At 40.8% G+C, this 26,910-nt stretch overlaps 1 protein-coding gene across 11 annotated transcripts in view; it reads right to left on the reverse strand.

The window, feature by feature from the left end:
• Positions 1 to 933: 933 nt before the first annotated feature.
• The window catches only part of TNRC6C (trinucleotide repeat containing adaptor 6C), a 101,187-nt gene continuing 75,210 nt past the window's right edge, over positions 934 to 26,910 (reverse strand). For 4 of the 11 annotated variants that reach the window (XM_030506608.1, XM_030506610.1, XM_030506615.1 and 1 more), the window contains 15 exons: positions 26,182 to 26,239; positions 25,829 to 25,974; positions 19,901 to 20,074; positions 18,254 to 18,400; positions 17,663 to 17,785; positions 16,241 to 16,324; positions 15,688 to 15,919; positions 13,789 to 13,956; positions 12,495 to 12,686; positions 12,210 to 12,353; positions 9,296 to 9,412; positions 6,973 to 7,167; positions 5,563 to 5,633; positions 4,692 to 4,831; positions 934 to 1,917 (listed from right to left, as the gene is read on the reverse strand). In XM_030506608.1, the coding sequence (XP_030362468.1) occupies positions 1,557 to 1,917; positions 4,692 to 4,831; positions 5,563 to 5,633; positions 6,973 to 7,167; positions 9,296 to 9,412; positions 12,210 to 12,353; positions 12,495 to 12,686; positions 13,789 to 13,956; positions 15,688 to 15,919; positions 16,241 to 16,324; positions 17,663 to 17,785; positions 18,254 to 18,400; positions 19,901 to 20,074; positions 25,829 to 25,974; positions 26,182 to 26,239 (2,352 nt within the window). In that variant the 3' untranslated portion in view covers positions 934 to 1,556. The remainder of the gene's footprint in view (positions 1,918 to 4,691; positions 4,832 to 5,562; positions 5,634 to 6,972; positions 7,168 to 9,295; positions 9,413 to 12,209; positions 12,354 to 12,494; positions 12,687 to 13,788; positions 13,957 to 15,687; positions 15,920 to 16,240; positions 16,325 to 17,662; positions 17,786 to 18,253; positions 18,401 to 19,900; positions 20,075 to 25,828; positions 25,975 to 26,181; positions 26,240 to 26,910) is intronic. The other 7 variants (XM_030506611.1, XM_030506609.1, XM_030506605.1 and 4 more) reach the window with 5 other exon arrangements.

The following is a 26,910-nucleotide window of genomic DNA, read 5'->3' on the forward strand; positions in this document are numbered from 1 at the left end:
TTTATTTTAAAGTTTGAAGGAGGAAAAAAAGGTCTGTAAACAGGTGGGAGCCACAACTCCTGGCTCCTCCAAAAGCAGTCAAAACCTATGTCCAAGTGCTTGTTTCTGTTCCTGCTTGCAAGGGAACTATCAACTCTTTACAATTATCTATGGCCACAGTTCAACAAGAGTATTTTTTTTTTTTGTTAAACTTTATATTCCGAATGGAAAAATGGTGCAATACTCCGGTAATTTTCTTGCATTAGTCCACAATAAAAAGCTGCTAAAGGTAGATATACATATTATTCTCCAGAGATACACACTGTCATTTTTAAAATGCGATAAGAGTCCTTGAGTAAACATTTACACGTGAATTGTCGCCGGCCCCTTCTATCAGTTTCTTTTCCTTATTTTTTTTTTTTTCCTTTTATTTTACTTTTGACCATTCTAGGATTAGCTACAAGAAGGGCTGCGGACACTCAGTGCAAAGTTAGAAGCTAATAACAATTAAACATTTGACCAATGAGCAAATAAAAAGCATATACTGAATAAAAGGAGAAAATTCACCCTTTTAGTGAACCCCCCCTCCCCGGGCACACAGGGACACACACACCCGCACAGGCACCCGCACACACACATACAGCTGTTCCAACACAAACAGAGGCTGAACTTGAAGAACAAAAATCCTTAGAGCCTGGTTTTTGTGTACTGATGCCGACCTGGAAGTGTAATAATTCGACTCAGAAAGTGTTCACATTTTGTTATTGGCCTGCTGGATTCAAGTATTTGCATGTTGATATGGTTTGTGGTTTGTTGGGTGGGTGGGGGGTTTTTTTGTTGTTTGGTGGGGTTTTTTTTTTTTGTGGATTTTTTTTTGATTTTTTTTTTTTACTTTTTTATATTTTTGGGATTAAAAAAATGACATGAAAAAAGTAATGAAACAAGGGAAATGTGCATAGGCAGATCCATGGGAGTAGTGGACACAGAGATAGCCCGACCCTGCCCTCCCCCCAGCTCAACCTGTACAGTCCGTAGTTACCATTCCAACTCGTCTCTTTTCTGTACCAATGGTAAATATCACACTTCACCCTTTCTGATTATTGGGTCCGCCTCTGGTAATGTGCATAATAGTCACAGGCTCATTTTAAATAGGCTTTCATTTCCCCCTTCCTCTCCCTCCCCCCCCCCCCAGTTGATAAAATAACCCTTTCCAGCCCAAATTCTGAAAAGTGCCCTTCATGATAGACCTATTCTAAGCAGCTTTTATACTTTGTTTTGAAAAAATCACCATACAAACATAAAAAGACAACATAAAACAAAAAGCCATGAAAACAAAAAACAATAAAACCTGTCATTAGCATGTGACACTGACCAAAAGTAGCCCATACTGTTTCATGAACAGTTCACAAGGACTTCTGCAGTTTCATAGTCGATATTGGACAGAGGTACTAAAAAGGGCTGCCAGTCTGATCTGTTAAAGCTGGATTCTTCATCAAGCCCGGGACTGGAAAGGGTTACAATTCTATTTTTCCTTTAGTGCTGATGATTGTTATTTTCCATTTTGTTTCTCTGGTTTCCTAGATGGACTCCCCACTGAGAAGATCACCCGGAAGAAGAGTATTCAAAGGTGTCGGGCTGCCGATAACTCTGCCGTCGTCGGTGCTTGGGGGTCCCCAAAGGCTGCTGGAGTACTGGGGCACCCCACCCCAGAGCAGGTCGCTGCTCCCCTTGCCCCCCAGGCAGGGAGTGTTCCAGTGCCCGGCGTCATTGCGCACCAAGCCGTGGGAGCTGCTGGAGGAGCCCAGGCGGGTCTGGTTGGTTCCAGTGTTGGACTGCCAGCTGGAGGTGGGTGGCAGCGCCTGGCCTTGTGCTAAGAAACGGTTGACTTCTTCCTCACCAGCAAACTCGGCCAGGATAGTAGTGTTTCCCAGGACACACCTGAGGGCAGAGAGAAAAGGTGGAGTGACACGAAACAAGGGGTGCAAAGGGGACTTCTGGAAACATCCAAGATGGATATCACAGAATGGTTTGGGTTGGAAGGGACCCTAAAGCTCATCTGGCTGTGTTGGGAACACATTTGCAACATCTGTACTTGGAAATTTGGTTTGTACTTCAATGCAACTCACCACACGTCCTGCAAAGTTGAAGGTTTTGTCTTCCTCCCAGCCACATTTCCTGAAAGCTCACGTTTCTTTAATAGTATGTTTAGAATTAATTTCCTTTGTGTATATTTGACAAGAATAACTGCATGACTAACGCAATGGATGCAGAATTCTTCCAAGAACCTTCTAGAATTTCTTCTAGAATTTATTTTGCAACTTAAGATCTTCTAAAGAGGAGAAGATAAACCTACCTGGCACTATCTGCCTAAACCTCTGGATCTCTGTGTTAGTTCAGTCTCACTGCTGCATGGTGTGTAACTCTAACACACACACATCAACAACTATGCCTTCGTTGCAATACACATGTTTGTGATGGCTCTTCCCCCCTCATCGTCTGACCATGGCCTCTGGTTTGGATGCCATCAACAAGCTGGGTTTGTGCAAACGCTCCTTGCCGAAAATCCCATCTCGAGAATTTCTACCTTTCCTAAATGTGTAAGTGAAGAGATCCAAACGCAGTCTTTGAAAACCAGGCATGCTTCCAACCGTTAACCCAGCATTGCCAAGTCCACCACTAAACCATGTCCCTAAGCGCCACATCTACACGTTTTAAACACCTCCAGGGATGGTGACTTCACTGCCCTGGGCAGCCTGTTCCGGTGCTGGACAACTCTTTCTGTAAAGACATTTTTCCCAATATCCAATCTAAACCTCCCCTAGTGCAACTTGAGGCTGTTCTCTCCTAACCCTATCACTTGTTACTTAGGAGAAGACACCAGCCCCCTCCTGGCTCCATCCTCCTGTCAGGCAGTTGCAGAGAGCGAGAAGGTCCCCCCTGAGCCTTCTCTTCTCCAGACTAAACCCACCAGGGCCCTCAGCCGTTCCTCATCACACTTGTGCTCCAGGCCCTGCACCAGCTCCTGTGCCCTTCTCTGGCCCCGCTTCAGCACCTCAATGTCTCTCTTGTAGTGAGGGGCCCAGAACTGAACACAGCATTTGAGGTGCAGCCTCACCAGTGCCCAGCACAGGGGGACAATCCCCGTCCACATCCTGCTGGCCACACTATTGCTATAGTACATATCCCACTATAAGCTGGGATATGAGACTGCTGGCTCTGTGATGTATTTTCCAGCGATCAAGTCCATGTAAACATTTATCTGTGTAATAGATAGTGGCTGGTATCTCTTGAAACTCTAATACTGTCCTGCTGGCTTCCACAAACCCCATTGTATTTTACCATTGACACCCTGCCAGCAAACCAAGCACATTTATAGCTCAAGCCTTTTCATTCACAAAGGTCTATCCTGTCCTCACCAGCAGTATAACTGTAGCTATGCCACAACCTATTAAAAAAAACCACTTTATAGGGAGGCCTTCCAGATCACTGACAGTGTAAGGACATTACCATCTGCATATTTAAAATAAGCATTTCTCTTTAAACTCACATATTAATTTTGCCTCTGGCGTTATTTCTTTTAACTGATGTGCACATCTAAACTGACGTAACCCAAGATGGGTCAATTTTTCATCTCCAACTGTTCTGAATGCTGCTTTGTAATATTTCATTAAGGAATCATAGAATGGTTTGGGTTGGAAAGATCATCTAGATCCAACCCCCTGCCATGAGCAGGGATGCCCCACACCAGACCATGTCGCCCAAGGCTCTGTCCAACCTGGCTTTGAACACTGCCAGGGATGGAGCATTTACCACTTCTTAGGGCAACCTGTGCCAGTGCCTCACCACCCTCACAGTGGGGTCAACAGAATGGTCAACAGTTAAGAAAGCAACATGGTAATTAATATTATTAGTACAATTTCTGTTAATCTACTTTCCAATAACGGGAAAGTAGTTGCAACTTTACCTATGGAATAACCATTGCTCCCACATTTCTAAGTATAGGGAAGGCAATCAGGACAGTAGTACACCTAGTTCCAAGTGGTGTTCCCTCTATGATCAGTATTTTTCATTATACTTGTGCTATAACTTGTTGATACAGAAAGTTGCTTCCTAACTCCAAGCACTTAAGCACTCTTTTGAAACATCAGTCTCTATATTCTCAATATACATGTCAGAATATGCTTATTCTTCCCAACGTCACCGATTTTATCACCCAAAATTCTCCAGCTCTTGCTAGTGCCAATTAGTTCCATGGATTTTAAAATCCCTCAGAAGCACGTTTTATTGTCATTCATTTCCTTCAATTCTTTTCATTCCTCCTTTAAAATGGTGGCCACATGAACATATTCTTTATCTATCATTGTTCTGTCCTTTCTGTTGCTCTCTGAAGCTAAAACCTCGTCTCACGCTCTCTCTGCTTCCTTTAGAACTCTTATCACATCTTACAAATTCTGTGCAGCCTTAGAGCTGACAAATCCTTACTGAGAACGTTATTCATGGTGAATATCAATTACCAAGTTCTTAATGACCTCTTATTCAGTAGTACATAAGCATCTAGCCCCCAGTTATTTTTTCTCTATCTCATAAGGTAATTTTTAAAATCAGATTAAACTAACTAGTGATCAGTTCTGAGTCCTACTGAATAAACACCTAAGAAAATAGCTTGCAGATAAAACTGGCTTCATAACAAAGGAAAGAGAGCAGAAACGTACATATGCAGAGACTTCTGGGCCTTGGCTGCTTCCTCCTTGGAACTGTATCGGACCACAGCATTCCCTTGTGTCAGGTTCAAGTGGAATGTTATTAAAGGGCCATGTTGCAAACACAGTGTTCGCAGTGTGGAACCATCAATCTGGTAAGAGGGAAGAGAGGGGAAAGGTTATCTGTATTTCTGTGGTTTTACTTTTAATGCTTGTTAACTAAACAAATTTTAAAAGCTGAAGAATAAGTACAGGTAAAAGGAAAGCTTTTCTTCCATAAGAAGAATTTCATTACAGACTTATCACTGTCTTCATTGAGTGAGACATCCTGTCTTTTTAAGGCTTCCCTACAATCCAGTGCACAGAATTTCCCAATTTAGGTTATACAAATTATTTTTATCATTAAAAGTCTACGGAAATCCAGAAATAAGTCAAAGGAAAAAATACTGTTCATAAATACAATTAAATTTCCCCCAAGGTTAATATGGATGTCTACATTCAAGGCTTTGTGGCTTATGTTCTTCTTTGTGAATGACACCACCTGGAGGACTTGACAGACTTAGGAGAAGAACCACCAAAGCAAAACCCATAGGAAAAGCAGATTCTACATCTCTGTATCTGTTGTAAATAATCATTCACCTCCAAACTTACACATACAAAAAACTGCACACTGAATGAATAATTGGGGTCTTCAAAATTCATACTTGATTTGACAGCACTTTCAAAACTTAACAAATTCCTTGTAGAAGATACACACATAATAAATGCATAGTGATTATTTTCCCTTCAAACAAACCAAATGACCAAGGATGATAAATGTTCTTATAATCTCTGAAACGTCACAAGTCCCTTTTCAGAACTAGCTGTGGACAATTCTGTTTACCTGGGGTGTGAGGTTTCGAAGAACCAGCCAGCTGCTTGTTCTCCCTGAGCTGTCAGTACTCCATGCAGAACCTACAATCCAAATGCCACAACAAAACATATTATCATGGTGTGGGGAGCATATTACAAGAAGAAAACTTATCTGGAATCACAACATATTAGCAAGGATTACTGCTACTGAAAACAAATCCTGCGTCAGCTTCCTCACATCTTGAGTTATTGTTGTCTTTGCTGAATGAAAACCTGCTTTCGTCACAGGTACAAGATCTGTGGCATTTTCACACTCCCACAGTAACTATTAGAGAACTAGTGGGTGCAGGTATGACACTGCAACAAACTGTATCTTCAGGTTAAATGAGGATTAATCTGGAAGCCATATTTTAAAAGCAATTCAGATGTCCAAGCTCAGATTGCTGCTTGCTATTAAAAGATTTTTATAGTACTGCAGCATTCTGCTATCTTGCCAATGATAGATTAATGTATATGACTTATTCAAAACATATTTCTGCACTGCCAACGATTAAAGATACAAGGACGTAACCAACAAAACCTGCTTTTCAAACTTCAGCCTGGGGTTTTACAATGAGGAACTGAACAAGCTGGATATATATGAGTGGTGTTTCAGAAACCACAGTACATCTGTAGTCACATGTGTGACCACACTCAGGCTCCAGAGAGAATCCTGTAATCAGCAATATCTGCCCACCAGGTGGGGTTTTGGTGAAGAAAACAGATACAAATAAATGGCAAGAAGAGGGACATTTAATTCCCAACTTAGTGAAAGCAGATTAATAAACCAGTCAGCTTTATAAAATCAGTGTAATACTTGCGTTTGAAGCTGACTACTTCACAAACATGATACATATACCAGATCCATGGTTTCTAATATTTATATTTAAGCAAAACAACATCTGAAAAAAGAGCCTGCATGGAAAAAGTTAAGACATTCCCTGAGGGCCCTGCAATGCCATCAGGTCCTAAATGCTTCACATCCATGCTCCAAAAATGTGTTCCATATTAAATTCCATGGGCTGATTTGCTCATCTTGAAGCCTTGTAAGCAGTCATAGATTATACCACAAACAAGACACATGTTTAAAAGATATTTTTAGAGATTAAGGAAACGGGGCAAAAAAATGTCTTAGTTGGAGTTTAATGATTTGGCAATGACTATGTAAAATTACTAATATGACCACCTGAAAGGTGAGAGCTTCACTTACAGTTTACCCTAACTAAAATAAATGCACACAAGTTTCAACCCCTGAACAGATGCACTCTACTTGCATTAGACCTCAAGTTTCTGGAGCCTAATACACAGCTATGCGGTGCCTCACTACCGCAGCACAGAATAAAAGCAAACAGCTCTAAAAAGAAGGCACTGTGGTGTGCTAAAACACAGGAGTCAGGCGTACCAGAGGAGTAAGAGCTGGTCCAGCCCAGGGGACTGGCACCCCACGTCGATGATGGCTTGGTATTTGTTAAGCCCGGAGGTGGTCTTGTAGGAGCAGTAGTGTTTCTGGGTACCTTCCATAGTTCATGGGATAGAGAGGCTTGTGTGTGAGAGATTGGGCCAGAGGACCATGTAGACTTGATGTCTGACAATTTACCTGCAACAGAAAGAAAAAATAAAGTTCCCTTTTGAAAATCTCCTACTAGTTTCATTTCTCATAAAAGACAAAACATGAAAAAAAAGACCAGAAAATGGACTTGAGTATTTAAAATCTAATTTCATTTAAATCATCATGAAACACTTGAAGATTGTCTCTCTCAAAGGGTTAATAGATCTTAACCACTTTTTCTTACCCAACTCATTTTATCTAATATGAAGTCATCAGTATAGCCATATGTTCTTCTGATATATTACTAAAATTCCAAAGATAAAACCCAACCAAACCTGGATTTCTGAATAGGCAAAGTAACAAATACTCTTTTTCTCAAGAGTCTTTGCAAAAGATGAAGTCTTCAGAAGATTAGACCAGATCACAACCTGTCACTGAAACTTTTCACTGTTGAGTTGGTTATTTTATATCTTACTACTGTTCCTGCCAAATCAGAGTTTTATAAAATAATAAAACAACCCAAGAATAGCAAATACAGTTTAGCATTCAGTGGCAGACAAAATTGATTCAAATTCTGCATACCAAACCAAACCCCTTTATTCAACTTTAGACTTGCACATCCTTGACTTTCTTCCTTGTACCAACATACGTTGTGAAATTTGAGTCCTATTTCCTTCTCATAGCACAGCCCCACACTGATACTAACATTAGCAGCACATGGAATGGACTGAAATGGTCACATCACTACATCTCCTGCCAGAGCAAATGATATTGTGGTTATGCTGCCTTAATGCTTTAATGCTGATTGCAGGCAGGAAGAAAATACTTGGCCTGACAAAGGCCAAGATGCCAAAATCTTGTGGATTTTTTTAAACCCAGATTTGAACTGGCAGATGAAGCTTATCCTGAATCAGTGCTTTGCATCAGGCAGCCATTGAGGGGTTTTATCAGTCCTAGAGCCAAATTTACCAGTTGCCAAATCACAGCCTCAGTTCTATACGCACACTCCCCGAATTTTCTCTATTTATCTGAATCATCTAACTCAATGATTTTACACTGAATCATAACAATTTAAGTGAAAGGGCGACCACTCTCCCATCTTCTTGCACACTGCAGCAGCAAAAATAATTTGACAATGATGATGAACGCATTAAACAAGGGTAAAATGATGGGGAGAAAAGGTAAAAAAGCCCGAGTGTTAGAACTCAGAGCAGCTCAGCACATGATTCATGCACATTACCACAGATTAGATGTTGCTATGTCACTACTTCTCATGGGGTTAACACAAAGATTAGGTGACACTGCAAAACAATAAAAAGCAAATAAAGCAGAAATGCATGGCAAATAAAAGGAAAGCAAGCCGTTCTTTTCCTTTCACTTGAGTAAAATGTTTCACACAACCCCTTTTTGTTTTCCATTCTGCAGTATGACCTGGAGGTTGCACTTTCCTTTATTCAAAGAAGAGGGTTTTCATTGATTAGATATGAAAATGTTAATACAATCCACACAAGAGCCACAACACATTTTTATAACGGGGACAAACTGGATATTTAGGTAGCTAGTCCACAAGCAATGTCTCTGTGATTTGCAGACAGAGATGCTCCAGAATGTAAAGCTCATTAAAATGAATGGGGTAATTTATTTAGACCACCCACAAGCTCAGCCATGTAAGGGAGCCTTGGGCTTTGGCTTGACTATGAGAAGACACTTAAGAGCCCCAAACCCAACCCCTTCAGAGCCATGCAGAGTACCTCCCTGAGGTGGTACTAAACCTTTTCCTGAGCTGAAGATGGTTCACTTTTAACAGTGAGTTTATTAACAAAAATTTCACATCAGATCTTACTGGAAGGGTTTAGCAGCAGTGTTTCTATTGAGGCCTAGACAATATTCCTCCTCAAAGCTGCAATGGAAATAGTCATTAAGAGATCTCAATGCCAAAACAGAATGATAGCACGTGGCACTAGTGGAATAAATACATTTTTCCTTAGCACAATTCCAGGCATACCATCCAACTCACCACTGAAGAGCTGCCAGGAGAGCTGCCTACTACCTAGCACAATACTGAAAACCAGGTTTCTGTCTATAGTAGCACTACTGTAGTAACTAGGAAAGCACTTTCTAGGGCCTTTTCTCAGAATGCAGAAGGATGTGAAAGTAGAAAGGCCATTTTTCGTACCTGCAATGCTAGGTGCAGATGCAATGCTGCTGAAAGAGCTACTGTAGCCGGAGGCACTAAGCGGCCAGGCACTCGATGAAGGCAGCGTGGCATTCTGAGATGATGTTGGGGATGACCCTGCAGAACCAGCAGAGAAGCAACTAAGAAAGATGGGCATAATGATGTTTGGTGTGACATAAGCAAATCTATTATGTGCAAATACAAACCATGCAAGGCATTTTCCTTAATCAGCCTGGTCTCAGAAGTCTAGGAATGAAATGTTATAGAAAGCATGACAAAGTGAAGCAGAAGTCTTTAGTAGAAAAGAAAAGAAAGCTGGCACAGTAGCAAATTTACTAGCACCTGTGCAGAAGATAAACTCTGCATTTCCTTTAAGATACATGACTCAAAAAAATCGGCATTGAACTGTTTAGTCTCAAGGAACAGGCTTCATTCATTAAGGTGCTCTGCTGGCTGACGTAAGCAATGGCAACTGTAGATGAGCATAGATGCGTATGATAAACTAACCTCTTACCATGGGTGATTTGTCCTAAATTACTCAGGGTAAGCACTTCTCCTACATCCTAATGCCCACAAACATCTTTAGATTTTTGCAGACTTTCAGTAAAGTAAGGATATATTTTAGCAATCTCTTCGCAAACTGATAACATTAAATGAAATAGCCTGAAACCACCTTGGTAAACCATTTACAATCTGAGGAGCTATCTAAGCATACATACAATTTCCTTAGTGGCAGCAAGTGAAAGAAACTGAACATAAAATAAAATATCTTCATTATAAATACCCGAAGAGCTGGAAGTATTCTCTCTAGCCACCAGCAAAATTAAGTGTGTTTCCTAGGTGACTTATCATTCCTGACATACACAGACGGACTGTGACACTGAAACATCTTTAACTGACTAATAAAAATACGTGAGTTCTTTAGAAAAGAGCTCTGTACTGAGGTAGAAGGGACTAAGTAAAAGGGCAATCTCACCCCTCACAGCTCAATAAAAAACAGGCTATATATCCAACTGGAACTGCAACCAACCAAACTTTACCTTATCTAGACCCACCACACTCCGAAGGACATCAAAACAGACATCAGTCTCAAGTGAAACAACACTAGATCAAGGCCTTCTCTGGAAATACTCTATTCCCTAGGCAGGAGTGAGGAAATTTTATCAGATTCAAAGGCCCATATGCCCAGAGAGCTGAATTCATCCCTGATTTCAGGTGGCTAAGGCTGGCTGACCCTGCAAAGCTTCCTCAGCAAACAGAATGAAACAAAAATCAACCCAAAAGCTTAGGTTTTGTCTCTTTCTGTGTGTGCAGTGCAAGGACGGTATACACCACAGCCTGGCCCTCTAACTGGAGATCTGCTCTGTTAATACAGTCTGTGTACTCAAGCTGCAGTATTCAAAGACAGCCTCTTCCCGGCAGCATGTCATGAAAGGCCCAAGCTCGTATGGAGGCGTACTGACAATAACAGATAAATTTACCTAGGAGCAAACACCCCGCTTATACAAGCATAAAGAGACAGATTCAGCAGCTACATTTTCAATTTAAATTATATCATTAGTAAGCTAAAAAGCTAATGAGGAAAAGAAGCACACATGGACCCCAACAGTCACTGCTTTTCAGAAGGTTTTGGCTCTTGAGGACCTGTTTACTTCTCCAAAGCTCATCTATACTGACCCTCTCTAAGTAGGATGATTATTTCTCATTCCACAGACAAATTACACCCCAAGAGCGCTAATGTGTACTTGCCTTCTATAAAGCAGGAAGACCTGCAGTAGGCAGCATCTAACTACAGCTCTGCAGGGCTAGGTTTCTGGCCTAATAGGAGTGTATCTTGGGTGCACCATACCTGAACTATGACTGAATTCTGCCTACCCTTTTCTTTTTAGAACTTCAAACCATTCAGGTTACCTACCCCTCGCAGTACACTGGGGTCATTAAAAGTTAATTCAACATTAGTCATGCACACAAATACTTCATGTTTCAGCTTCAATAAAGGTCGTTTTCAGGTTAGAGACAACTAATTCGAAGCAATGAAAACCCCTGCCTCCTTTCCCTCACAGTTCACATCCCTTTGCCTGAGTTAACAAGCCTAGAGCAATGATGGTTCTGATTTACAATCTACACAGGTATCATAGATGTAACTATTAGAACAAACCCTACATTTTTAATCCTGACAGGTCCTTCTTGCCAACCTGATTATACTATTCCTATGCATATTAGAGTGCTCTAACAGACAGCAGATTACTTCCCTATATTGGCACACTGAGCACAATTAAACCAAGCCACCTTACCCTTGATCCAATTGCAGTGCATCTAGTTAACAAGTAGCATAGTCCCAATGGCTTATTGTTTTAGAGAATGCCCTTTTAATTCTGAAGTAAGAACTGCCAAGACAAAAGGAATGGAAACGGCACTGGGAATACTAGTTGACTAGCCAATTCCCTTTTTGCTTTGATGGTTTCAGGGATAAAACAGCTCTAATTAATTTTGCTGACTGATCTTCTAACAAAGCTACAATTAAGTAGTGGGACAGAAGCCTGCTGCTTCAGCAACAACTCTTGGACTTTTGTGTTGTGTCTTCTGAGTATTTCACAAACTGTGTGCAGGAGGGTGGTCAGGATGGAGAGTAAAATCTTGTTCAAAACAAGGTGTTACAGGTTACAAAAACTTCCAGAGACCACAGAAGTTTGTATTACATCTCATACCCTTTTCCAATATAAAGATATTTCCCACAGAAAACGAGAAACCTTTTAGTCCCCTATTTAAATCAAGTATTTCTGATTTTCAGTGAAAGTTCAGAGCAGAAGCATTAGGATTACATGCAAAAATATACTACATCCATAATACATGAAGTCACCTTTTTTGGAAAGAAGAAACTATACACATTTGTGCACATGATTTGTGTGTTTACCTCCACTCTTGAGAAGATAGCGATTAACATCCTGTATCGTGGTGTTTATGGTAGGCCCAGTTGGAACACTTCCAGGAGTAACATCAGGGTCATTTTCAGGATCAATATTCTGCAGTCCTTTCCATGGCACTCCTGGATGAAACTCTGTTTCAAATATAATAAAAAGAAGAGTACATAAAGTCATAATTCTCCAAAGTTCCTGTGTAGCAGAAGGCATAAAGATTCAATAAACAAAGCTGTGTTTTAAGGACATCAGTTTGACACGAACTCTTTGGATGTTGTTACCTGGTGGCCAGTTTATGCTGGAGCCATTGGAAATTTTATCACTATCAGTTTTGGCACGTGACCAGCTGTGAGGAACAGCTACGGGTGGACTGGCGGGTGATTCACTGTTCTGCATCAGATCATACCGGCTGTAAGAGTCATCAATGGAGGACTTTCCCGGAGGACCAATACTTAAACCTCCAGGTATAGCACCTGTAAGGAATGAAACGGAAAGGCTTTGGTTAGGAGTGGCACTAATTTTGGGTATGGAATTTCATCACTCCCTATAGTTTTTTTCTTTTTTTCTTTTCTTTCTGTATTACAAAGGTAGAAAAGAAAATTGACATGTAAACACAGTAAGCAAGGCTTAACAGCCTCTGAAGCCTTCCTAGGAATTACAGCTGTGAGATACACCACTGGTACAATCTAGACACTCCAGCTACAGAAGTGTGCATTACACTACTGCCAAAAAGAGACTAAGTAATTCAAATTGTTGCACTGATAGCAGATAGGAGTTTGCTGAAACAGCATACTAAGGAATATCCCTGTAAGCAAGCCCTCTTCCCTAGGTGTTCATTGCAGATGGGGTGGATGATTTGGAATGCCATTCTCATGTCCTACAAACTATCAAAAACAATTTGGCATAACCAGTACAACTACTTGCAGAATAAACGATTATAAAAGAAATAATGCATGCTTCTCATCATAAAATCCAGGATGCAATAAAGTTAACAGTACCATGTTCTACCAGAGTAAACTTGGTGCAGGAATTAAGGAATAAACGACACAGGATACTGGAGGCATTAGGGATAAAAGTGTTCAAACAGATTAGCAATCACTTCTGGAAAAATGTGAAGTTTGTGCTCCTAACTCCCAGGGTGGGTAATCATGTACTGCATCGTGCCTGTGTACAGGACTGGCTGTGAAAGGTTGGCGATACTGGAAAAATTGTGGGAGAAAGACAATGTAAGGTTATTCTGGATGAAACTTACGCAGATCTGGAGTAAGGAGAAGACTGTGGGACTTGTTTTGCCAACACTGGTGGCTTGTTTTACCTGAACTCCATGTTTTGAGCAAGAAAATTCAGCAAATGGAAAAAGCATTCCTACACTGCATGTAGGAAGCAATAGCTGCAAGCACTTAAGATGCATTGCTGAATGTGACTGCAGAAACAATTTTAAAAGTACTCCAGTCTCAAAGGGCACTTTGTACCAACCACCTACTGCAAACAGTAACTTGAGAATAAAAAAATGCCATTGCAATAAGCGTGAAGTCTCAAGAAGCCAGGCTCACACTGAGATTAAATATAACATACCGTGCTTGCTGGAGTTCTGGTCAAGCGAAGAAGCAGCACTAGACAGATTATCCATTGAGTTGGGGTGTGTCCACTGAGGAAGGCGAGACTGGGACTGAGAAGTGTCCTTCACTGACAAACCACCGGTAATGTCCATGTTATTTACATTCATGTTCGGGTTCAGTCCAGCTAAGGGGAAATAGGTCATTAGATATCCGTAATAGACTGAGGGATTAAAAGATGTGTTTAAAAACCTAGCTAAAGGAGTTACAAAACGCTGACTTTCAGACATCTGTACATGTGTACAGTAAATTACTATGCTTATTTGCAACTGCTGTCAAGAACTTTTGCTTTTATGGGAACACCAATGCAACTCCCATGAATTCAGAAAATGTGAAAACTTTGCTAAAAGTGGAAACAAAAGAAAAGATGTAGGGATGCTATTTTAAAGCTGTTAGTATTTTTACTTGCAGTCTCTTGTCTCTGGAAAGGCCTTCTGGAAGAGTGCACTGGCATGCTACGTTTAAACCAGTGAGGAATCTGCAGCATTCCACTGCATTAGGAACCAAAATGTTCCTAATGTCTCACCAGTGCATGCCCACGATGTCTGCCATTTCATTTTGCTAACAACACTGTACAAATCCCAAAGAAAGCAACTAATGAGAAGGTCATACAAACAGCGGCCATTCATTAGAGCAGGTATTGTAGTATTTGGGCATATATTTTATATACGCAGAATGAAATCACTCGGACTGTATTTAGGGAACAATTCTGACACGGTTCTGGGACACGAATCTGGGTCCTTTTTGATATATAATCCTGAATGTCAGCAGATGACAGGAAGCTGAGATATGATAAGAACCTCTTAGACTTTAATTCATAAATTCTTTTGCCTTCTGATGCTCCCTCCTCTAACAGCTCACCATAGCAGTCAGAATTACCTTCTAAACTGCTGCATGGTAGATACAGCTTGGCAATTCTATTGTACACAGCATAAAGAGTCACAAAGAGATTAAATTAATTCCTTTATGTCATAAATGAGGTAGCATTCAAACAATCACACAGGAAATAGGTCTGAAAGGTTGTTTTGCTCATGCTGTCTCAAGGCTGAATTAATTATTTTGACATCAATCACATTTGACAGATCTGTGTCTAACCTACCACGGACTGACCAGTGAGGAACATTTCAGAAACTTCCCAGGTTATTTATTCCAGTAATCTGCTTTGCTGAGAGCAAATATGTGATCTTTAATGTTTAACTAGATCTCCTTTTACACAACAGAAGTTTATTACCTCTTGCATTAGCCACATGCAAGAAAACTCTTTGTAGGTATCTTTTACATTTTGAAGATCCCTGCATATCTTTTAAGTCTACTCTTCAGACTAAAGTGACCAGAGGATTTCCCTTTTTTCCTTAGCAGTCATGGTTTTGAAACATCTCATCATCATTTGCACAACACTCACTCTGCATTCCTTCAAACTGAGCCATATCCTTCTTGAAATACACTGACCAAACTCGATGCCTTACCAGCACTGATTAGAGTGGAAAGCTGACTTTGCATGACTTCCAGATGATATTCCTGTTTATCAATATGACATTTGCATGTTTTACAACATGACACTGTTAATGTATATTTAGTTCATAAATAGCAAGGCAGGTAGGTACTTAATTATGCAAATCTTCTGTTCTGATATTTGTAGCCAGAGTACAGGTAAGCAAATACAGCCCTCCTGAGCCGCTGCTAGCAGATAGGTGTGTAGCACCATGATTTTGCTTTGGCATTTCAACACGATTTAATAAACATATCTTTCTATTTCTGTATTTGTTATACAGTGGAGCAAAATATTTAGATGCTGAATTAAGGAAATATCTTCCCTCTGTCTTTTTCATACGGAACTGCTTTAATCCAGGACACTTACCAAGAGGGTAAGGAGCAAAGGTGTTCGGTGAAGACTGTTGCTCTTTGGTCTGCAGGTCAGGTAGGCCGGGAGCCTGGGGATGGGGTGAAAAGCTATCCATGGCTGATTTGCCTGCAGAGGGGTGCAAAGATAGATGTGGAGGGGGAGGCTGCTGCTTCATAAGCAGGGCCTGGGCCAGCTGGCGCTGGTGCTGCTGGATCTGCTGCTGCATGTTATTGATTGTACGTGCAACCTGGCAAGGAAAAGAATCAATAAATGCTCAACTGAACAAAAAGACACTAGATTTCTTGTGCCTGAAACTACAGTGAAATAACACAATAGATCTCTTTACAAATAAAAATTGACCATATTAAGAGTTGAAGAGCTTTCCTCCAATAACTGAATGCTGTAAAATAGCTTCATTGCTTTAGCACTCTTTCCTGTCAATACTCAAGCCATGCACTACATTATTGTTTCTAAGGATGCTACAGCTGCTTTGCTATAAGCAGTACAATCTCTTTAAGCTACTGAAGACAAACTCTTGCAGACAGATTGAACCAGCAGGCAAACCTACTTGCTGCTCCTGTTGTCTCATGGGTCCGGAAACGTTACGCTGAGCCTGTAACATCTGCTGCTGGATTTGTAAACGTTGGTACGCCTACGAGACAGAAGTGAGAGGTCAGAGGTCGTAACTCACATACACAAAGCCAAACACGCTTGTCTGAACTACTCTGGTACATTATAAAATAGAAAAGACAGAAACATTGGGAGTTTTCTGAAAACTCCAAGGAAGCAAAAGTAACAATCTTGTTACAAATGTATTTTATAACACATTTAAGTCCAGTGTTCGTTTTTTGCTTGTCTTTTTTCATTAAACCAAACACGTCAATAAAAAACCTGATGAGTAAGTTTGTGAGCAATAAGAGGTCATTAAAGCTAAGAGTCTACTTTTTTTCCCTGAAAAAATTGCAACACAAAGCAAAAATTAAAATAGAAGTTTATAATATCTTACAAATAAGATAAACACCAATAGTCAGTTCTCCTATTGGACATTTTGAGTTCTGACAACACCTGGTATTTAATCAGTTATGCTGCTTTACTCCAGAAAAATTCCACATATTTTAATGTGGGTCATGGAGCAGTAAATTTCTTTTTCAAGGTGTTTCTTTGAAAAACGTGAATTTAAAATCCAAAGGAGTTCTGTACAGATATTTTTCAAGTAGCTGGGTACTGTTCAATTGTTACCATGGCATGAAATCAATGCTGTGCTCCTCAAAACCAGGAAACATAACCGGAAATGAGTAACAGTATCAAACACTGTTACTAATAAAAGACTTGGACTAAGCACATTAAGATCAGCAACTAAGCTAGTTTGTCATCCTCAGTTGGAGGTTTAAACCTAGCAAATACTTACTGTTAGCAGTACAGCTTTTTAAAATATTCTTAAAATCCAATTAAATATCTTCAGATGTATGTAAAATTTGCCAATACAATGAAGTACACAGCTTTCCAAAACCAACTAGTTCTCATCACATGCTGTGTTTAATATACATGCCATTAATTACAGGAAGTTTACCCTACACTTTATTATTTCTTGAGGCCACTGAAGGCCGTTCTCCAGGTAATTCAGGGGACTGGCACTGCTGAGATTTCTCTTTGTTATGTTGTGACACAAATCTCCCACTTGGTCAATCATTGCGTATGTTGGCATGTAATATACAGAAGTAGTGAGGTTTGAGAATATACTATGGTACTCATATCAGTACAAAGTTCTAGTGATCAGCTGTAAAGGATAATTATTCCACAAATGACTACAAAGCCTGAGGCAAAAAACACAATTTTGTTTCTTTAAAAAGCAACTTTACCAAAGAAATCAGCACCTGATTGTTTTAAAGATCTGTCACATGCATTTAAAATTTAGTTAACCATTCTCTTATTTTATCTTCATGTCTTCAGATTCAGTTTTAGACCTTATTTGCCATGTCTTCTCACTTACCAGCTGCAGCTGATAGAGCTGGTTCAACATCGTCATATGCTGAGGATTATTAATTGGCGAGGTTAACTGTGCAGGGCTGAGACCAATGTTTTTTGCTGCAAACTGCAAAAGCTGTGCTTGAACCTAAGAAAGAAAAGTGTATTAAACATTGTACATTTACTTCTAACACTGGCAACTGTGTAAGCCATTAATAAGAGTCACAAGACGTCAGCTGGAAAATAGTATTAGCAGTACTACCATGAACTACCAAAAATTAACAAGAGGCTCTACTACAAATCTTAATAACCATACTCAAATGTCCATTTATAGGAAAAGAGCTGGGAACAAACTCCTCAGCATTCTTGAAACACTACTTTTTTCCTAAAAAGGAATGTGCCCACAGATAACCTACAGAACATACACACTAGACCATCTTACCAATGTAATATGCTTACTGGCTCGTAAATAAATCAACACAGATACAGCCTAGAGTAGCTGCAGCAAGAGTAGCTGCAAAGCCTCAGGAGCATGACAGAATGCATATGGAAAGGAGAGTGCATATGGAAGAGTTCCAGGGAAAAGGAAAATTCATGAGTGGAAGTGTTGTCTAACCTGAGGGGATAGAAACTGAGGCACTTGAGCACGAAGACTAGGCTGGGATGAATTAAGAGGTTGCACTGGCGGTTGCTGCGGCTGTTGCATGGTCCTGGCTTGTGCTGCTCCGCTATTGCCAAACATACCCAGATTGCCACTCGGTATCTACAGCAGGACAAGACAGACATTGGCATTTAAACACATCACTCAACATATAACCTGGAAGTTACTTATTTCCTCAGTGATTATGACAGGCACAGACAAAGAAACCAGCACCTCCACAGTGTATTGACAATCAGGTTTAGAATCAGGCATGGCAAAGATCACAACATCCCAAACCTCCAAAACATTGTACAGATGCCTGAACAAAAGACAGCTGAAGTTGAAGATTGCTTTTGTAAGGATGCATAACCCTAGAGGGTCACAAGGTGAACAGTGAAAAATACTCGCCAAAAATGTTTGTGTAGCAAGAGCCAGGAGAATGGAGTCATTAAACTCACAGCATCCCAGTCCTTAAATTAGCTAGGCAGTTTTTATACTTAGCCATTTTACCAACCTACTGATAATGGACATGCTATTAGTGCAGTCTCTGCTTCTAAAAGATATGCTTAATGGGCTGTAAGTGCTTGACAAGTATTGCCTTTAGAAAACTAACTTTGAAAGAATATACGTAAGAAAAGCCACCACAGAATGACAGAGGGCTCTTCTGTGCTGTTATTTCTTATCTTTGCTGGAACTTCAATTTACATGGCAAAAAACCCCTTTACATAATCAACAGTAGTTTATGGACTCTCAGTCTCGTGGTGTTTATCAGTCTTTCCCTCCATCTTCTTTCCTCCTTTTCTTTTGGTTTCAGCATAGTGAGGTGGGGATCGGTCTCTTCTCCCACATAACAAGCGACAGGACAAGAGCAAATGGCCTCAAGCTGTGCCAGGGGAGGTTTAAATAGACTATTAGGAAAAATGGCTTCACCAAAAGGGTTGCCCAGCACTGGAACAGGCTGCCCAGGGCAGTGGCGGAGTCACCATCCCTAGAGGGATTTAAAAGATGTGTGGATGTGTCCCTGAGGGACACAGGTTAGTGGTGGACTTGGCAGTGCTGGGTGAACAGCTGGACTTGATGATCTTAAAGATCTTTTCCAACGTGAATGATTCTATGTTCTACCCAGGGGCCAAAACATCCCTCTTGATCTGACCAGAGGTGCTAGAAGCACAGCTCCTTTCTCACCTGTCAAAGCTATGAGCTGTCTTGCCACTTACAGCAGGAATAAAAAAGCCTCTATCACCTCTCACCCATCTCATCGCTGAGTAATTATGCCAGCCAGGAAAGATAAATTAGAGCAATGTCTCTGCCTTAGATTCTGTGACCATTAGCAACGCCTCAAAACACGAAACCTCACATCAATCAAGGCAGAGCTATACTAGGGATAATGGTATAAATCCATAACACTAGTGTCTCTTCTCAATGGATGCGTGTAATTAGCAGGCTAATTACTACTAAGCAGTTGTTTTAATGTCCTATAACATGAAATGTTTACACAGCAGGGAAGTTTTCCCATTGATACTTCATGTGAACAAAGATGTTGCACCCACTTTCAGTGACGGGCACTAGCAGCGAGTCCAAGAGAGCTAAAATTGAACTGAGAATCTCCCCCGACAGCCTTACCTGTCTAGAAGAATTCAAGTTTTGCATGCCCAGCCCTGAGGCAATCCCGCCCAGGGTCTGATTAGGGAGTGCACTGTTTGAAAGGGGGAGCTTCAGGCTTGGTGAAGGCAAAAATGGTGAAGTAGTGGGCTCTTCCACTAGGCCGCCATCCTGATTGGAGAAAGAAAGGGTGAGCTGTGTGCGGCGCCCAGGAGCAGGCAGCACAAACAGTGTCCCATGGGAATACAAAAGGGCATGGGATGGATAAGAATATTAAATAATAACAATAATAATAAAAAATAAGGGTATGAATAACAGGGAATGGAAGTATGAAGTGAAGGGAGAAAAAAGAGAGAAACTGGATTAAGGTACTGTTTTTCTTAATTTGTTGCACTTAATTCACAAACGCACAATCACCCTCACCCACTTCTCCAGAAGGAAAGGAGGGATTCATTCTAGCAGAGCTATTAGGTGGCCATCATCTCCTCCCCCTTAGATCTTCTCCTCTCCTCTCCACCAGACTGAAAGGTGGAAAGGGAAGAGACCCAGCACGTTTCAGGGAAGTCTCTTGTTTGGTGAACTCTCAGCAGCAGAGCACAGGCACAGGCCATACTGCTTTTGCTAACCCAGGACTTGGGAAAGGCCAGATCAGCTGATCTGACGCCAGTGTGTATTTGATTCCACATCATAGCACTGCTCTTAAAAAAGCATTTTTGCTTTAATCCCCTTTCCTAACGGAGACACATGAGCCTTTTTTAATATTCACACAGCACTGAGTTATTATTAGCCACTATGAAACATTACACTCTAACGCACCCAATGAACAAAAATACTTAAACCCAATAATGATAATGTTGTGTGTGTGGCCTTCCTGAGAAAGCAATTAAGACCCTGCCTTAGTGTCCCCCAAGGAGGAGGAAGATTTTAGCAAGACATAAGGGCCCCCTCTGGTAACTGGGTTGCAGGGAACGGCTGAACATGGATATGAGGCACAGAAGGCAGTGCCCACAGGGGGCAAACAGCAAGTTAGAAAATAAAATAAAAACATATAACCTTCAATCAAACAGGTAGATATCTAGCTAGTAATACAGTGGGGTACTGAGTTCTATCTCAAACTGTGCTTTGATGTCTGGGAAGCCTGCAGCAAGTATGATCAAATAACACTGTGTACAAAGTAGAGCTCCAAAAACAGGCAGAGCGAAAAATCTTTAATTTGCAATGTGCTGGACTGGTGTTTTTCAGGCAACACATTCACTGCAAAAAAAGGGTTTTAAACAGGTGAGAAGCTACGTACTTTCAACCAATAAATTCAATGCCCCAGAAGATTGTGAGATACTGATAAACCTCCCTTGTTACAAAAGCAGCCCAGTCCACAAAACAGAGACCCAAATAAATGAGCGAATGCAGCAAGCATGCTTGGTAAATTTTATGTTCTAGGTTAATCCTGAAAAATGCATTTTCAACAGCTCCCCTTTGATTCAAAGAAAGTTTCTTTACTATGAGGCAAAGTGACACTTGACATGCTATCTGACTATCCTGAGGGGGACACTGACATTTTCTAATGATATCCCCAAGGCCTTGCAGCTCAAGATATTTTACATTCTACTGGACATCAGTCACACTCCACAAACAACTGCAGCTTGCATGACAGGAACAGGTTCAAGGATTTCTCCTTAGATCACAGACATATGTTTACAATTCTACCCTTCCCCCTTTAAAGTGAAAATCATTTCAAGCTCCGTGTGCGCTCTCTCCTTCAGATGCCATTGCTTCCTATGTGAACAGGCCTATTGACCACGAAAGACCAAAGTGATCCCTCCCAGCCCCTCAAATTTATTCAAGTCTTGTCTCCTTCCCATTTTTTTTTCTCATTTTGGACATAGGCAGTGCCAGGGATGATGGAGGACAAGCCACACTGGAGACCTGGGCATCTAATATCCAGAACAAGCAGACTCTTGCTGCACAGCCACCTTCACAAGTGGGTTCCTTGGCTGAACTGCAGCAAATGTCTTCTGTAGCAATTTTATAACAATTGTTCATATTTTGTTGTATTTTTGTAATAATGTGCCCACTGTGCTGCACAAAGCTGTGCTCTGTAAGTGGATCTTGGTCAACATCAAGTACTCCTCAGTCATATTCATCCTAGAAGAGGTGACACCTGTACTGCTGACCATAGTTTGTGACCCATTATTTTTCAGGATCCTTTATGTAATAATTGTTTCCTGAAGAGTAATCTTTCCTACCTAACCTTTCCTCTTCAGTGGTTTTCTTACAGATTTATGTTACATTTCTCACACAGGCTAATCAATTAAACAAACCGCCTAGATCTGAATGGTCATCGTCATGCTCAATCCAGCACTGCTTTAAACTTTTTTAAATGGACTTAAAACCTGACCATTCTATGATTAGGAAAAGATTCCAACATTGTGCTCGAATCAGAAACAAGGAAGCAGCCTAGTGAGAATATTTTGGAAGAACGCGACTGCAGTCAACAGGCATCAAGGCTTGTAGACCTGGATTTCTCAACAGCAGAGAGGAAGGGCTAATCAGAAAATTAGCTTTACCTGTCAGAGACAGGAGTGAAAAGGAGACTTAATTTGTCAGGTGAGAATTTCACAGTCTCCTACACGCTCAAGAATTTGGGAGAAAGTTTAGAAGCAGCATCAGGGCAAAGAAGACAGGCCTCTCTGCTGGCATTATGGGAGAAAGCTTAAGAATTCAAAGGTAGAGGAGAGCAGGAGGGAAAACAAGTCTGCCAGGGGGCTAACAGAAGCCTCACACAGGGCGAGCTTGCACTAGTGCCGAAGTAGGCTGATGGTATGTCTCTTTAGAACTGACCTGACTTTTGACCACAACTAATGCAACAGTCCAGAGTTCAACACTTGCACCTGACTATGCTAAAAAATTAAGTGACATCTCTATATGGTTCAAGATTCTCAATTATGTGGTGATCAGTGCAGACCACCACGTTTTCCTTCGGAGCTTAGAACACTCAATAGGTGTGGTGAGAATGCACCCCAAACTTGAGTCCCAGAACTCTGGAGTGGGAGGTACCCAACCCAAATCCCTCCACTTTCAGGAAAGATCCTTTGAAGCACTCTAGGCTTATTTCTGGTATTTTTAAAGATGCTTCCAGGAAAATCTCACATGCTTTTCTTACAAATTGGATGGCTCCGGATGACATCAGGAGACATCTTCAAGCAAACCTGATACCCAAGTACAGTGTGATCACCACCAAGCATAAGATAACATATCAGGGTATTGCTAGGCTGGATCTTTATTTCCTTGAAGCCACTGGATTTTCTCCCTTCTCCTTTCATGGTGTTATAGGGCAAGATAACATCCTGACAAATAATACAATTAACAAACCAAGCGCCAAAGATTGACTCAGTGTGACACAGAATAAAGAGTATCTGCAGCAAATACTGAGGAGCAAGTGAAAGCAAACAGTCAAAGGTGAAGTTTAACTGCACAGACCACTACTAATCCAGAGAGAACAGGGAGTTCAGTGGGTTCAGAAGCAAATGTCAGGGCTGTAAATTCTCTCTCCTCAAATGCATAAGGTTAAAAAAAAAAAAAGAGTAAGTGCTGGCTTTACCTGTCAGAGAAAATGCAGGAGAAAAATCCTGGAGTCTCAACTCAGGCGAGCTGAGAGGGAATCAGCTGAGAAAGAGGGGTAGCAGTGAGCACACTAACTCAACTTACAATGACAAGAAGAGGAACCTCACATAACTTATTTGAGGCTCAGCAAAGCCAAGCAAAAGGATAATGACTTGCTAAGACAGTAAGTAAAATAAGGAACGTTGACTGGAGTGCTTCAGCTGTGCAAAGAGCTTTTTCACTGACCAAGACTGACCTGAGCAGGAAGCAAGACAGCTCCAGGCTAAATACTCTGAAATAGTACCTCAAAGGGCAAGGAGGGTTTGGAGAAGTTGCTCCAGCAGCATGAGCTGTAAATCTGAAAAGAATTTCCTTGGAAAAAATATCTATTCTTAGAGTAGAAACTCAATTTGCTTAATTCACTTACCAAGTTGCTCAACACTCTGATAGCTAACAAATATAGTTTGGGATTATTTCCTTCATTATAGTAAAGTCACCGTGACAGATTATGCCTAGACTGACAGATTTTACTCGCTGTATGAATATTAACGATTGTAGAACTCCCTTCTCAGTGGTGGTGTTTAACATACGTTTCTGTAATTACGCATCATGCTGCACATAATGCACCTCTCTGGCAATAATTGTACTGCTCAAGATCCTGTTACCCTAGAAAATAAAAGGTTAACTGGCATGCCCACGTGAATTTTGTGACCTTCTTCAGGAGAGAGATCTTTCAATCAACATATTCATTAAAGTTTGCCATTAGCAAACGGATTTGCCATAGTTAAGAATGAACTTTACATGGCAGGAAGGGAAAAAAAGGAAGATGACCCAGACTGAGCCAGACATTGTAGGAAATACACAATCAGTTCAGTCTGATTTTGGGAACAAAACCATATCTGAATGACGTGGTGTCCATTATAAGTAGGGAGCCCAGAAGGAACAAATGTTATTATTCCCCAAAAGCAGAAGAGCAGTTTTCCAATATATAATCTTTGCAGGAAGCTGCCATTACACTCAATTCTGCAGCACTGTGGCAGCACTGAACTATCACAAAACCTTTTGATATGCCAGGACCTTCTAAAGCAAATTTCGTGTAGATGCTAATTTTAGCTTCATATAAATAACCCGTAATTATGTAAGATCCTTTTGTGTTTAATCAAATTAACTTGTTTACAGTTTGCATTGTACCAACACTAAAACTCAGCAAACTGTTTAGCCTGTGATGACAGCGCAAACAGTCATAGCTGTCATGAAAAGGTCAGTATTCATCAGATGTCCTAGAGCAGCACCATGCCAATTTTCTTAGCACAACACCTGGGAACCTGTCACAACAGAAACCATAACTTTAAGGATAACACTATAGTTAAGACTCTAAGAAAAGAGAGGGTGAAGGGCTGCTCGGATAACCACTATTCAGAGTCGGTAAAGTTTTTAATACAGCCTGTGTTAACAAGACTGGAGATCACTTCTGTCTCACATCCTGCAAACAGCTTGTGTAAAATGAATAGGTTTCAGCATTGTTTGTGAAAAGCCCATATTTCTGCATTCAGAAACCACCCATCCCATCTTTAAGAATATTTCAAATAATCTGTGAAATAAAGAAGAGCACCAGGAGATTTTTCTTCCCTTATTAATAATTTGGGGGAGGATTCTGAGGGATTTGTAGGACTTTGTCAGGTTGGAAATCATCTTTCCTGCTGAAGATTTGGCTGTGCTTTTCCCTACATCCTTCTCTTTAGTTTGCATCTTGGACACCATTAACTTCTGGAGCTGCCTTCTCAGCCATTACACGGTGCTGGAAAATTTGTCATACATGATCACAGAAAAGGAAGCTCATCGGAGAAGCTATTTATGATTTTGTGTGTCTGCTCTTAACACAAATACCTCAGGTCTTTGTTCCTATTAAGTACTGAACTTTTACTGAAATCTGTAAGGAACTCAAAACTCAGGAATTAGAAGCCTAATTCTTCAAGATTTTAGCCTTGGTCCTGCCTGCTTGTTAATTTGGGTAAGGATAACTGACTCTGGACTCTTGCAGAGTGAAAGGCTTTCTGTGCTCCATTTCCTTGTTCTTCCCATTTCTAGTTCCACTGCACTACTGATCCCTTACTAAGTTTTCTTTTCAAGCGTAACACTGGAGATGACCACTGTTTATTCCTATGTGGGGATCAAATCATTGGTCCTTTCCACAAGGTTTAAATTCCCCACAAGATGGCAAAAAGAGAGGAAAAGAAAAAAAGCAGTACGTAATTATCTATCAGCTTTCTAAACAGACAGTGGAAATCATCAGCATTTCTACACTGTGTACTGTTTTGACTTGTATATCATTCACATTCCTGAACTTACCTTGTCAAGGAAGGTGGGGCGGTCCATGGAAGACTCTTTGGAGATTGGTGGTGGGCGGCAGCCAAGGGGTTTGGTGACCATTCCATTATAGTCGGTTACTCCCATTCCACGCTTGTCCATTTCCACCTTCTTTTCCAGCAGAGCACCTTCACAGAAAAGGGAAATGTATTGAAAAAGGCAACACAAAGACAATGGATTGGCTATCAGCAGTTCAGAGAAGTAGGTTTTGCTTAAGAAAGCAAAAGCGAGAAAATAAATATTATCCATAATCTGGATAAGATTAAACTCTCAGACTCATGAATGGTTCCTGTGTTGATTTACAGGAAGAAAAAATTACTTACACAGATACTTACTCATGGCCTGATCGAGATTCATATTGTTGCTCTTCAAGGCCTCTTCTGCTGGCTCTCTCTGTCAAACATACAAATTATGTTTAGAGAAAAAATATCCATGCTTATATGGTTTCAAAGCAAACAGAGAAAACAGAGAAGTCTCTTAAGTGTTGAGTTTCGTATTTACTCAGCAGCACAAATAATGTCTGTGCACACTTTCTTTTCTGTTTTCAGCAATTCTCACAATCAAGTTTCAGTTTGTCAAGTAAGTAACAGATCTAGAAGGTCAAATCCTACTGTTCTGTTTAAATCCGTCTTCCCATTTTCTACGGGCAACTTAAATATCACTAAAATATGCCTTCCTCTAAGAAAACCAAATCAGCTATACTATAACCTTATCTGTTTAGTAAGGAAAGGGGAACAGGACTGTTAACACCTGTTTTATGAAACTCTGAACTTCATCTCTAAATGTCATCATGCGAAGCGTATCATCGAGTGATCTCAGAGAGCACTCTAGTAGCTTACGGTGGAGATTTCTGAAACTAGAATAATCATAGGATCATGGAATGATTTAGGTGAGAAGGGACCTTAAAGCTCATCCAGTTCCAACCCTTCCACTAGAGCAGGTTGCTCCCAAGCCCCTGTGTCCAACCTGGCCTTGAACACTGCCAGGGATGGGGCAGCCACAGCTTCTCTGGGCACCCTGTGCCAGCGCCTCAGCACCCTCACAGGGAAGTCTAAATAAAATGA

The sequence above is a fragment of the Strigops habroptila genome, chromosome 14 (genome assembly GCF_004027225.2).
Source record: "Strigops habroptila isolate Jane chromosome 14, bStrHab1.2.pri, whole genome shotgun sequence".
Lineage (NCBI taxonomy): Eukaryota > Metazoa > Chordata > Aves > Psittaciformes > Psittacidae > Strigops > Strigops habroptila.